Source organism: Apostichopus japonicus, chromosome 16 (assembly GCF_037975245.1).
Source record: "Apostichopus japonicus isolate 1M-3 chromosome 16, ASM3797524v1, whole genome shotgun sequence".
Classification (NCBI taxonomy): Eukaryota; Metazoa; Echinodermata; class Holothuroidea; order Aspidochirotida; family Stichopodidae; genus Apostichopus; species Apostichopus japonicus.
The window spans coordinates 45090583-45103917 of NC_092576.1; the positions used below are offsets into that span (position 1 = coordinate 45090583).

Consider the following 13335-nt stretch of genomic DNA (forward strand, 5'->3'; position numbering starts at 1 on the left):
TTTTCAGGACTTTTGCCCGAATTTCTTGTCCTCTGGAAATATATATATATATATATATATATATATATATATATATATATATATATATATATATATATATATATATATATATATATATATATATATATATATATATATATATGCAGTAGCTTGCCCGAATCTTTTTCAAATTTTTGCCCGACAATTCCATGATTTTCTTTATTTAGCATCATGATGCCCGAATATTTCCGTGTAATACCACCGTAAGCGCAGTTCATCTGGGCTACCAAGCTTTTTGCACGATCAATTTTTTTCTAACTGGTCAATTGTATACCTGGACCAAGGGCGGCGGAACCAGGGGGGCACATGGGGCACGTGCCCCCCCCCCCCCACTTTTCCTCAGGTTCAAAATGTGCCTTTTTTCTAGATAAAAATTGAGGTGCCTCAAGTTAGCGAGGGGTTTGTAAAACCAACATTTTTCTAGTACGCTCCGCGCCAACCGATGGTGGCGCTCCGCTCAGAAAGTCGTGCATACAACTTTGCAAATCCTGGCTAAGCCCGTGACTTTTAATGAATTTCTGTGGGTCAAACTCAAAGCTATTTCGAATGGAAAAAATTTGTTAAGATATTAACAAGTAAAAAAAACTCTAATTCGGAATATTCCTACATTAGCAACTAGCATGATTTCACCTCATGTTGTCTCAAAAGAAAACTTGTTCCTTGTTTCCCAATTTGCGCATTGGGTATTGCAGTGCTAGTGTACATATTTTCTTTCAGGGGGGGGGGGGGGGGTGTTGATGGAGTGATGTGTATACGCAAATAAGATAATACAATAAGAGTTATAAAGGGTACTAAATATAAGGCTGCATCAGTCCAATCGAATTTCTGCAGGTGCCCTTTGATGTCGGTGCCCCCCCCCCCAGACTAAAGTGCTTCCGCCGCCCTTGACCTGGACATCCCCGACATGAGTGTATATAAGAAATATATTCTTTTTCATGGATGGTGGGGAGGGAGTGCCTACAAGCCTAGAAGTACAGGTTTATCATATTCTTTGTTATATTTTATACATTTCTGTGAGACAAATTGCAGTCTCACCCGACACAGCGACATTATCCCGCCTATACGTGTCGTTGAACAATGTATGTTTTCTGGAGGTAGCTGAGTACTGTGTTAAAATAATAAATAAGGTAACTAAATAGGAGCTTAAAAAATATACTGTCCCATTTTTCCTCTTCAAAGTGATGTTACCATTTTTTCTTCTTCTAATTTACCAAATTTTTGGGGAAGTGTAAATTTCTAAAACGTGAGATTATAAAATAAAGAATGTTTAGATGCAACTTGCAAGGCCTCAGAAGTGCCGTTTCCGGCAATCTGAGAGGCATTGTTTGCCAAAAATTTTCTTGTACGCTACGCGCCATCTGATGGTGGCGCTCCGCTTAGATAGTGTCACGAAAACTTTCGGGCACAAAAAGTTCTGCCCCCCCAAACTGAAATGGTCCCTTACGCCTATGCCCCACACCCCCATTTGAATGTCTATGAGTTTAATTTCTCAATGTATAAAAGTGCAATTCAATTTCCTGTTTACAAATACAGCGTTAGTGTAAGCAACGATCACTTGTAGTATCATATTAGTCTCACTAGGCTTTGACTCTTAACTTTTCGATTTACAAAAGATGTTCATATCATAAGGAAATTAAATGTCAACTGATAATTTAACTTAGTTTCTGCTTGGTTGCTGTGATGACCATGGGAAACAAACGAAATAGGGGTCCGTTCTGGAACAGTTAATAAGTGACACATCACTTGTATACATAGAAGTGTAAAAATGAATTAAATATTGTTTTAAATTCACATTTGTTTTTAATGCTTTCCTTAATATCATTACCGACCTATTATTTATAGTCTAGTATTTTTCAAAGCAAATCATGCTTTAATGTTAATGTTCGTTTATACTTTTCAAGCGCCGACGTAGGAATTGATGGTGTGCCCCCCCCCCCCCTCCCATCACCACCACCACGCATTTCAAACTAACACAGTTTTTTCAAGTAGAAAACATAGCACAATGTTGCGTTTAGACTTAGATATATGTTAAACTCTGCCTCAGAAGGTACCATTTGAAGTCTGGGGAAGGATCACAGACCCCACCCCCTTTTCCCCACTTCCCACATAATGATGCCGGATTTCACTACCGCATGTTCCTGTTAAACACAAAACGTGTGTCTTATTTTTGCCTTTATAAGTCTTTGATGTTATTATATTCTGCTAATGTTACCCATTATGATATTTCGAGTACGGTGCATTTAGTCCCAACGGTTCTTTTACATTTTTGCTCTCTGTCTTGCATTCGCTTATTTTTTTTTTACACTTTGCAGCCTATATTTTTTTATTTTAATAACCAACCTATTGATATTGCGTCTTAAATGTATACATTTTGCTTTATTAATTTTTAATTTATTTATTCTTGTTTAATCTATTTTGTCCCGTCATTGTGCACGGCCAGTGATATCCGCTGATACAGATGTTGCTTTTCTTAAATATATTCGGAGTCTGCGGTTTACAAAGGGATCACGGGCCAGAACTAACAGTATACCGTAGGCCAATAGGCCTATACCTTTCTCCAAAATTCCAAATATCACTAATCCTGAGTAACATCAGTTCCCTTGCTGTAGTACGAATAATTAACATATACCGTTGTAAAGTAACGTTAAAGTAAGTTAGACTTTGCGGATTTATTCTGCAATTCATATTGAAAGAATAGTTTCTGCGGAGGTGTGTTGGTGTTGGTATGTGTGTGTTTGCTGGGGGTGGGGGGGGGATTGAAAAACTCCGAGGGGTAGTGGAACATGTACTTTCATTGTAAGGGCAAAGCACAACATTACATCAAAGCCCTACAAAACCTTAAACAATCATTGTCGCAATGTAATTAAGTTGCCCAAAGTGTATGATACGACTCCATTTGGTAAAGGGATTTAAAGCATCACTTGATGTGATTGCTACTCACCAAAAGATCTTATAGGGCAGTGATCTCAAAAGAGCGAAATGAAAGGAATATGACTTAACTCTTAAATCAACCAAGCTTAGCAATATTAAGTGTTGTTATATTTATATTATTCGGTTCGTTGTGTACCATCACAAGACTCTGTCTTGGTTTTCTCCGTCGTACACTATTGGAGTCATGTGTTGCTGATGCATTACTCTCTTGTATATATGTGAATCAACAACGATCAACAAGTCAACAGACATTCACATAGTTGGTAAAGCCTTAATTAAATGTAAGAAACTTGAAATGTGACTATTATAACGTCATTGTGACCATACCTTTCACGTTTCTTGATTTCAAGGATGATGGAATGGATCCAATCGGAATAGCGTCTGGCAGATCGTACCAACGAAACCTATTGAGAGAAGTAGAATATCATCGTGTAAGATGTAGAAGACGTATAGAGGATTGTCCTCCTAGTTAGGTTTATTGTTTACCATATCAATGAAGATAAACAAAGTAAACAACAAATAACAAGGAAGTAAATCACATCATGATAGTTTGAGCTGATGTTTGTAAGTTGTATGTCATTGCTAGGTAACTGTAAACTGTATATCCGTCCAAATTATCAGAATTGGCCAAACTGTTTATATGTTTAACTTTACAATTACTTTTAAGTTGTTCAGACATGTAGAAATACAACATTGTACACCACAAAAGGACTAATACAGGTTCCTTGTAACAACCGGACGCTCGGATCACGTGATTTAAATCGATTATTATGCTACATTCTTCTCCAAGAATACAGACCTAGCAGGGTGCTTCGTTCAAGCGTACAACATATGCTATATGTTCCTACTGTTCGCACTTCCACCTATGTGGAACGTTGCTTAGCTAGATTAGCTCCCACAGCTCTGGAACAGTCTCCCCTTACATCTGAAATCAATCCAGCATGTGTCAACTTTCCAGAAAGAACTCAAGACGTTCTTATTCATGAATGCGTATCCATTTGTTTGATAACTGTTGTGTCCATTTTGGGTACTTTGCTCCTGCAGCGCTTCTGGGTAGTTTTTTTTGAACTGGATAAAAGCGCTCTACAAATTTGTATATTATTAGTATTATTACTAATATTATTATTATTACATTTTTTAACGCGTTGGCGGGATGAACAACCTGGAAAACGTTGCACTGAAACGGAGGAAGAATGGAATGGAGATGGGTAGGAGGGTCGAGGACATAGCAACATTTTTTACTGGGCGCAACAACTGGTCCTCTCAGGACATTTCAGTAAAAAGGTAAACACAAAATAATTATGATAATAATATTAATACTAACAATAATAATAATTATAATAATAATGATTGTTATTAATACCATTTTCAGGGTCATCAGAATAGTGACAGAGAATGTGTCCAATCACCCACCCCCCCACCCGCCCCTACCCTCACCCACCCTTCTTTCACGGCTCCGTCGCCCCAGTGACACGGTGAATGGTTGGTTTCATCGCAAACATTTGCAGTGAAGTCTACACTCAGTATTTGTACTGGTAAATTGACCTTAAAGTTAATAGACGAAATATATATTGATCGTTGGTGTGACATGTGGGGAGTTTAAACACCGTTATACCTCTTTTTCAACAATCCGCTTTTTGTATATCTTTCTTATATTACTATTTTCAGACAAAAACCATTAAATATCGACCACACACAGATCTTGCATAGGGCCGATATGAACTTACCGAGCTGGTGGCAGGAGTAGAGGGAGGATGTGTAACCTTGAACCTTTGTGGTAGCATATGATTATTCATTATGACTGTTATGATTGCTATATGAGTTTGGTGAAATACATCAATGGTGTTAAAATAGAAATTCGTTATAATACCACCCTCCCGTACCAACATTGCGACTCATCAAGCCAAGCATTATTTCAGTTTGTCTCAATTAACCCAAATGACGAGACCTTATTAATGAAACCGATTTGTATTCTGTGAAAATAATATTTGACAGCCTTGCTAATAAATTGTTTACTTCAAAACATAAGAGGAGCATGTGCATATACCATTGCATTGTCTCTAAGATTCCTTACTACGGCAAGTTGAATTTGGCGAGCAAGAATTATTATTATTAAAATTATCTGGATTAACCGGTAACAGATAATGAATCATATCCAATTAATATCTTCAAGTCTAGGTCATTATCGTCTCAAGATTATATATGTATTGCCTAGCTCTGTGTAAAACCAATACTCCGACCAATGGAAAGGAACTATATATGTTACCTATACGTACCTCTAATCTAATAAGCATATAATGAATGCATATTGACCGAACTGTTGCTATTTCTGTTTTCATGCAAATATTTTTCTTTACACTCGTTTGTTTTTCTGTATATTTTTATTGACTGGTGAAAAGAGGCTCTTTGGAATCTTTCATTAATCTTTTAAGCAATGTAACGGATATAGCGGACATAACAACGTAATGTACATGTAGGCTATATAATGTAAATATTGATGAACTTTAAATAGTTTATATTGTATCCCCGTTCTTGTGTAAACCTCTCCGCTACTACAACATTGAAAATTATTACGCCCGGAAAAGACGGCAAAACGGGAAGCTCATTGCCGGGAAATCTTGATAACTCGCGGGAAATCTCACACGCAGGGGAAAAAAATATGGTGGACACAAGGTTAGAGAAAGAGCCAAAGAGGAAATAAAATTTAAAAAAGACGATAAATAAAAAACAAACAGAAAAACTTACTAGTGTCTGGGACCCAAAATAAACGGGGGGGGGGGGAGGGGCGAAGGGCGATTCGCCCTACGAAGTTGAAAAACCTACGAAGTTGAAAAATCGGCCCAGAAAAGAAATCACGAGCGCTAAATAAAAATGCAAATACCACTAAAATCGCCCTCCACATGTACTGCTCAGTACAGTTAACGGGCGCCGCACATTTGGAAGATGACATAATACTGTGAAATAAATCACTGAAAAAACTCTGACTGCCGATCCTTTTGTTATAATATAACAGCTTGGTATGAACGTTCGCTCAGACACCACCTAGCTAGCTAAAAAAATATCGGTTCGTCGCGTGATCATTTTCGCACACCCGTGTATTTGTATTTTTTTCTCCCAGCTAGGTGTGGAAAGAGTGAGCTAATATTGACAGCTCCTGCGATGTTTTCCTAATATACCTAAAACTGTAGCATACGCAAACTGGAGCCTATACCCCAACTTTCTCAGGATTTTCAAAAAGTTCCCAACATTATTGCAACGATATTTTCATTAGTTTCCCATGATTTGCAATATATTAGTATCATTAGAGTAGTGCAGTGCTGTAGCTGCTGAATATTATTCCAGATTAAAACTGACCATTGTGTACATTTTATGAACAGTACCGGCGTATCCAGGATTTTCTAACCAGGGGGGCGCGAATTACTATCTAAGCGGAGCGCCACCTTCAGTTGGCGCGCAGCGTGCAAGAAAATGTCTGGTTTTGATACCCCTCAGATCACCGGAAATGGCACTTCTCGGGCTTGAAATGACCAACCAGATGTACACTTTTGCCTGAGAACCAAGTATTTCCCAATAGTTTTTTTCATCCATAACCTTTTTGAAGATTGTCACCAGTCACACATCATGTTCGACCTCATCGCATCTCCTGTGGATCATTTGCTTTTTGTAGGTGATTCTACGTCGCGGCTACAATACCCCGTCAGCCCCACTTTTCAAGGTTTTAAACCAATTATTTGTTCAGAATTTGAAAATTCACAATTCTTGTGAATAAATTCACTTCAAAACATACCCATAATGTTGCACAAAATTTCATCTATGGACAACCAATATAGAAAAACCTCCTTCAACCCCTAACAGACCGGTCAAAATTGCACGAGTGGAGGGTAGTATGATGAAGAATGGTGGTCAGGGAACTTTCGAAAATTCAGACACAGTTAATTTATTGGTGTATAAATATTAAAACCTCTTCTAACGGCTACTATAAAACTTCGTTGAAGGAATTGAAATACCAGATATTTCCGAAACCGAACACTACACACATCTAGAGTTTGGAGGCTGTTCATCATTTTCATGCTAATTGATATGATGTGATATCTGCTGTTTGCTTTAACAATTCGAATAATTGAAATGAGGCTGAAATAAATAACTATTATCTGTTTATTATGCAATGCTCCACCAGTGGCGTAGCGATGAGCCTGGGGGTGGGCTCCTGGCCCAAAGGGGCCCCTATCAGGAGGTCCAAGCAAGGGGCGTCCGCAGAAATGTTTACAAGGTTACACACTACTTGATACTATCTAAGCGGAGCGCAACCATCGGTTGGCGCGGAGCGTACCATGATTTTTTTTTTGCCAAAATAATACACCTAGATCGTCGGAAAAGACATTTCCCGTTCAAGTTGCATTAACATTGGTTATTTTGAGTTCTTAAGATTTTGACTTTCAATAATTTCAGTGATGCATCATGGGTACGTATGCAATGAACAAAACTAGAGAACTGTAAGTGTTGGTTGGGTGAAATCATTGAAATGTCAAATGCTTAACTTTCTTTTCAAATTTGTGATTTTCCAGGGGGTGGGCAAGCCCCCCCCCCCCTACTGTATGGAGTATAACGGAGGCTGCTGTACAAATACAGTAATCAAACCTAAGCATAGGTCTAATTTCGGCTGAAACTTTGTCTCCATCTAATCCTAACTTCCTGTGTTTTTCTACTTACCAGATACACCGATTATCGTTATTCTTACATTTTATTATTATATTTATATCCTTCTCTTTCAAATGAACGCAGTTTCAATTCTGTTAGGTGTTGGGTTATTGTTTTAGATTTTTTTTCAAAAAATCATATGTCCCGATGTTGTACTCAGTACAACATTGGCTGCAATTGGGTTTTAAATTATATACTTTGTTTTCATTATAATAATAAATAACACAAATATAGCTCGATACAGACATTAATACCCAATCAGCCCATGATCATGATGTCCGTATTCCGTATCACGTGAAAATATGAATATTGTCTTGGTCAGTCTTACATGAGTTTTTCTTTCCCAGTAAAACGGGCCCTCCCTATCCAAAGAGGTATCCTTTTTCTGTGCATCAGTATGGCGGAGCCACCTTTTGGTCGGGGCCACCGGCTCAGCACGGTCCGTAGGAGTTACGCTACTTTGCCCCACATTATTTTCATTTCGAAAGACGCACATTTTCAAGTTCATTACACACTGAAGGCTTCGATTCTCTATCTGCCTATAGTTCAGGGAAGATCTTAGGATTTTCATCCCTAGATATCGCTAGATATTGCTAGATATCCATACAGTACAGTGCCCTTGGGATTTTTGGATTTTGTCGGGACCTGATCTTGGGAAATTGCAAGTCGGGAGTGGTCACACTCCATGTAGGTCAGTGCACGACCTCTAGACGTCACTAATGCACAACCCGATCACTTGTTATGGATGAAGTGGTGCAGTGGCGTAGGAAGGTACTTTTGAGAGGGGGGCTGAAGACTGATGGCCGGCCTGGGGAGGGGTCTAAGGGGAGGGGGTGTCCAGGTGGCCTCAGATGCAATTTGGTGCAATATAGCACACTTCAACACCCACTCCATTTTGTAAAGAATTTTGCATTTTCACCTGGCCTTAGATGCAATTTGGTGCTTCAAATGAGATTTTTTTCTCATTTGGAAATGAAAAAGGGGTTTTCTGACTTGCGGAGCGGGGGGGGGGGGGGGGGGCGGAACGGTACTTCCGCCCCCCCCCCCATATTTTTCACTGGGGGGCTGGCGCCCCCCAGCCCCCGGTTCCTACGCCCTTGAAGTGGTGTGTTGCCGGATTTGTTAAGGTCTTGGTACTATTGGCGAAGGTTATTAATTAAGTTTCGTAACTCATCGGGAAGCGATTAGTGGGGTGGGGCGTAGGGTTGTGGGCGGGCGTTTTCATGCAGATGGGAACAATCTCAAGAAGTGATGGGTGGGTCCGCCCCCCCTCCCCCCCCCCTGCCCCGCTCATGATACGCCCTGGATCCACTACATGATATTCACAGGAGACGTGCTCAATTCTCCAATCGCATGCGGAATTTATGTGTCGATTCATTGTAAGAGTTACGGTACTAGGTTTGGGGTAACGATTATCATTCAGGTCGGACTGTATAACATTTTATCTCTGGATGGCAGTGTTGCATCGAAGGACATAGGTCATAGGTCTAGTGCAGTTCGCATATAGATCCTGGTCTAATACCGAAATGCGTCATGTTCCCCAACGACTCGGTCGAGTTCAAGACCAGCCACAGTTGTTTCATCGTGGAGGTCTGTTTTTACCTCCATGGTTTCATAGCACAATTGTACAATTGATTAGGGCGTCCATACACACATACACACCCGTTATGATAGACCATATATGTAATTATGTAATTATGACTGTTCCTCTTCTCTTCCCGGTGTCTTGTCGTTAATCTTCTACTCCCTCCTTTCTCCTTTTTCTCTCTTTCCTCTTTTTCTTTTCCCTTCCTTCCTCCTCTTCCCCCCCCCCCTCTTTTCCATTTTTTGCTTCTCTTTTTTTTCTCTCCTCTTTTTCTTACCCGAGGGCACGCGCCCCCAACGCCCACCTGGATACGCGCCTGGTACGTAACTTTTTAATTATGGGTCGCCATGATTAAAAGAATCAAGTAGGGTTAAAACGACAGGCTAGGCATGGTCCTACCACGGGCCCTAAGGCAAGCCCATGGACCCCATCTATAACTGTGTCGCGCTGCGTGCAGACTGACGCCTTCGGCGTTAGTATAGCATCACCCACAAAGTTCAGTGATTTTTTAACCCCAGTCTCATCCCTGTATATGGATGAAATTAACAGAATAAAGGCATAGCCTGCCTATACTTAACAAGATACACAGTAGGCTATTTTATAGTACATAACATAGACACTGTGTTAGACCAAAACTGAGCCTGGATCCTGTGATCAAAATGGAAAACTTTTTGGTTGGATTCAAGGGTGCATCTGGGGGATCAGATAAGGGGAAAGTGAAGCAGAAGAAGGGGAAACATGTGGTGAATAAGGAGTCCACTATCAAACGTTATTATTTAGGTGTTGAAATAAAGAAAGTGTATTGGTGTAACACCTTGAAAATGTATTACCTTTGTTTTTAGTCTTAGTCAATGGTAGGTCTACTTTTTATAGTAACTAATTTTACCGATAAAATGTTGTAAAATTTAATCAATTTGTAGCTACAATTTATACAGGAGAACCAGCCCTCGCAACACCAAAAAAAGCCCCCGTCATCAGTAAAACAGCCCTCGTAAAAAAATCTGCTTGTGCTGAAAAGAGCCCTCGTCACCCAAAAAATATTTTGAGCCCTGCAGTTTACGATGTTTGTTTACATTACATAATGATAATTGATGTGGTACAATGTGAGAGCCGGGGTATAGATTTATAATAAATTATGATCAGACTGGTTTGATTACGTGAGATGAGACTACTTTCAGTATTGTCAAGGTAAGAACTCAAGAAACTGACACACTAAAACAGTGTGTTTTAAAAATTATATTTATTAGCTTTTTAAGTTCAAATTAGCACTAGTCTTCAACGAACGCAAGTTGTTTTAAATCGCCAAAAAGGTACACCAAATGGCGCAAATTGCATCCTCATTTGTAAAAAATCTCTAGCTTCTGATTGGGGATCATCCCCCCTCCGACACCCTCCTGCGGCGCGATGGCTGCTTCGCAGCCATATGGTTCGCGGGATATGATACCTTTCTTGCCGGGAAAAAAAACACTTTTTACAGCCCTCTATTAATTTAGGTTTATTTTTTCATAAAAGGGGTCTCCCTGTTTAGATCACCCGAGTGAAAGCAGTGTGGTGTGACAAACAATAAATGCTCTCCTGAAATGACCATTGACCTCAACAACAGGCTTATTGCACTAAATTTGATAGATACATCAACATACCAAATATGACATCTGTCCTTTTTGAAATGTTGTGTAAAACTTGGTTCTTACAATTTGATCCCTGGTGAGCTCAAAAGACGATTGACCTCCGCCCACATCATTAGGCTTCTTGTACTCAATGTGGTACAATAATACCATATATGCGATCTGTCCAAGTTTCCCTTGCGATATTATGAATAGGAAGGTGCGTTTGTGTATAGAGCCAGGTAAGAGGGCAGTGAAGAAATTGTTTGGAATTTGTTGACTTCAAATGACCTTTGTCCTCCATCGAAATCAATAATAGGTTCCTAAATTAAATTTGATATACCATACAGGTACAAACTAAATATGAGATTTGTCCAAGGTTCCCTTCTTGCTATATCATGTTTACAGGGCTTTCGCAATTTGACCTGTTGACTCCAAATGACCTTTGAGGTCAACTAAAAGCAATATTAGGCCCTCTTAAATTTGATATGATTCATCTACAAACCAAAATATGAGGTATGCTCCTGCTCACCTTCTTGAGATATCGTGTTTACAAGGTTCCTACAATTTGACCCAATGACCTTTGACCTCTTTGTACTTAATGTGGTTCGTTTACATACTATATATGAGATCTGTTCGAGCTTACCTTCTTGAGATATCGTGTTTACAATGTTTTCACAGTTTGACCCCTGGTGACCACTAATGACATTTGACCTCCAAAAAAGCAATAGGCTTCTTGTACTATAGTGGTTCTTCTACACATTCAAGATGAGATTGGTCCAACCTTCCCTTTTTTAGATATCGTGTTTACAAGATATCGTGTTTACAAGCTGGGCGTCACAAACGCACACCTTCACGCCCGCGCGCACATACATATGCCATCATGAATGCAAAGGTTATCATCGAAAAAAAAACAAAACACTTAAGTTAACTCAGACACTTAACACAAGGACAAATGACGAGGCTTTTCCCGTCACATCAATGATGTTGGTCACGTGCTTGGTTGAAATATCAGTAAAGTTAAATCTAAATGACGTCAATGTTTAATACAGTGACGACGTTAGTATCAAACTTGGGCGCAAAAAATAAGTATCGGTCAGAAGTATATTACAAAGTGTTTGTTTGATATTTTCATTGTTCAATGTAAAAATTGATTACACCATTGTTTCAATGACGGTACAATCACTTTGAAACATATTTTGTTTACAATACAAAGTTTGAATGGGGTATGGATTTCGATTTCGTGCAATTCTAATCAGAAGGTCTACAATGCTTAGCAGGATTTAAAGTTCGTTCTTAATAAACAATCATTATCAAATAAATATACTTTTCGAAATAATTTCGTTATTATTATCGACAATAAACAAATGTATTACTTTGTGGCGGCAAACATTACATATTTAAATAATACCTTTCAATATTAAAATTACTTGGTTGGCTTAGTGTTCTACGATATTTGATATTTCTGGTAAGTTCCGAGATACACTTATTTATAGACAAACCGAGGTGATAATGATAATAGCCTATTGTCATATGATCATTCCAGGGATTATATTTAATATCCCAGATTTGATTGGATGCTATTAAGCTTACCATTTTATGGTTATCTACTTAGCTCGCACAATGCTTTATACACAAAGTAAATACGATTTTAACTATCTAATTATCATTATTTAGCTCTTTGTTTTCCACGCATAATACTTCTTCTCAATACGAACTTAATGACCGTGCTATTTGTTTTTCTGCTAAAAAAGTAAAACACATTTGATAAAATGCAACTGTGAAACGCACGATGCTGACAATCCAGTAGTGTCCGTTTATGCAAGGCGTTTAATAACGTAATTGAAAAGTCTGGAGCTAAACAATGGGAATCATAAAACAATGTGTATTTAAATAAACGTTCACTACCGTATACCTATAGTCAAATTGAGAGCTACACAATAATATGTTATCTAGTCAGACTCCTTCCAATGAGAAGTGCTACTTCAAGAAGATAAACTGAATATAACAAGAATCATTCCTTACTTAGTAAGTATTCATAACTTTGTGTTGTCTATAAACCCTTCTCTATTCAAGCTTCTTTCGACAGGTTTACATTAGAGCAAGATGGGATACATTAAGCACCAATAAAAGCAAGTTTGCTCATTTAAAGTAAAACTTACAAAGAATAACTAAAAATAAGGTCGAATGATGATTCGTAGTCACTGCTGTACATCTACTGACCTACTTAATGTATGTTTCCATGGTGCCAGGTCGATAACGCGGACACCGCGGAAACCGATAAACCGAGTTCTGTTATCGAGATACCGGGTTCGATATCAACGGTTTCCGCGCTGTCGACCTTGCTATATAGCAAGGTCGAAAACGTGGAAAGCGCGCAAAGAAGAGGAATTTGTCAAGGGAGGGCGACGAATTTTTTTGGTCGGATCTCATCCTATATACGCCAGGAGGGATGGGAAAGGGCTTAGGTATTTTTTT

General features: G+C 38.9%; 1 protein-coding gene across 8 annotated transcripts in view; it reads right to left on the reverse strand.

Moving 5' to 3' along the window:
- LOC139982204 (uncharacterized) overlaps positions 1–13335 on the reverse strand; it is a 118212-nt gene that overhangs the window by 22664 nt on the left and 82213 nt on the right. For all 8 annotated transcript variants that reach the window (XM_071994805.1, XM_071994804.1, XM_071994802.1 and 5 more), the window contains one exon: positions 3298–3374. In XM_071994805.1, coding sequence (XP_071850906.1) covers positions 3298–3374 — 77 coding nt within the window. The remainder of the gene's footprint in view (positions 1–3297; positions 3375–13335) is intronic.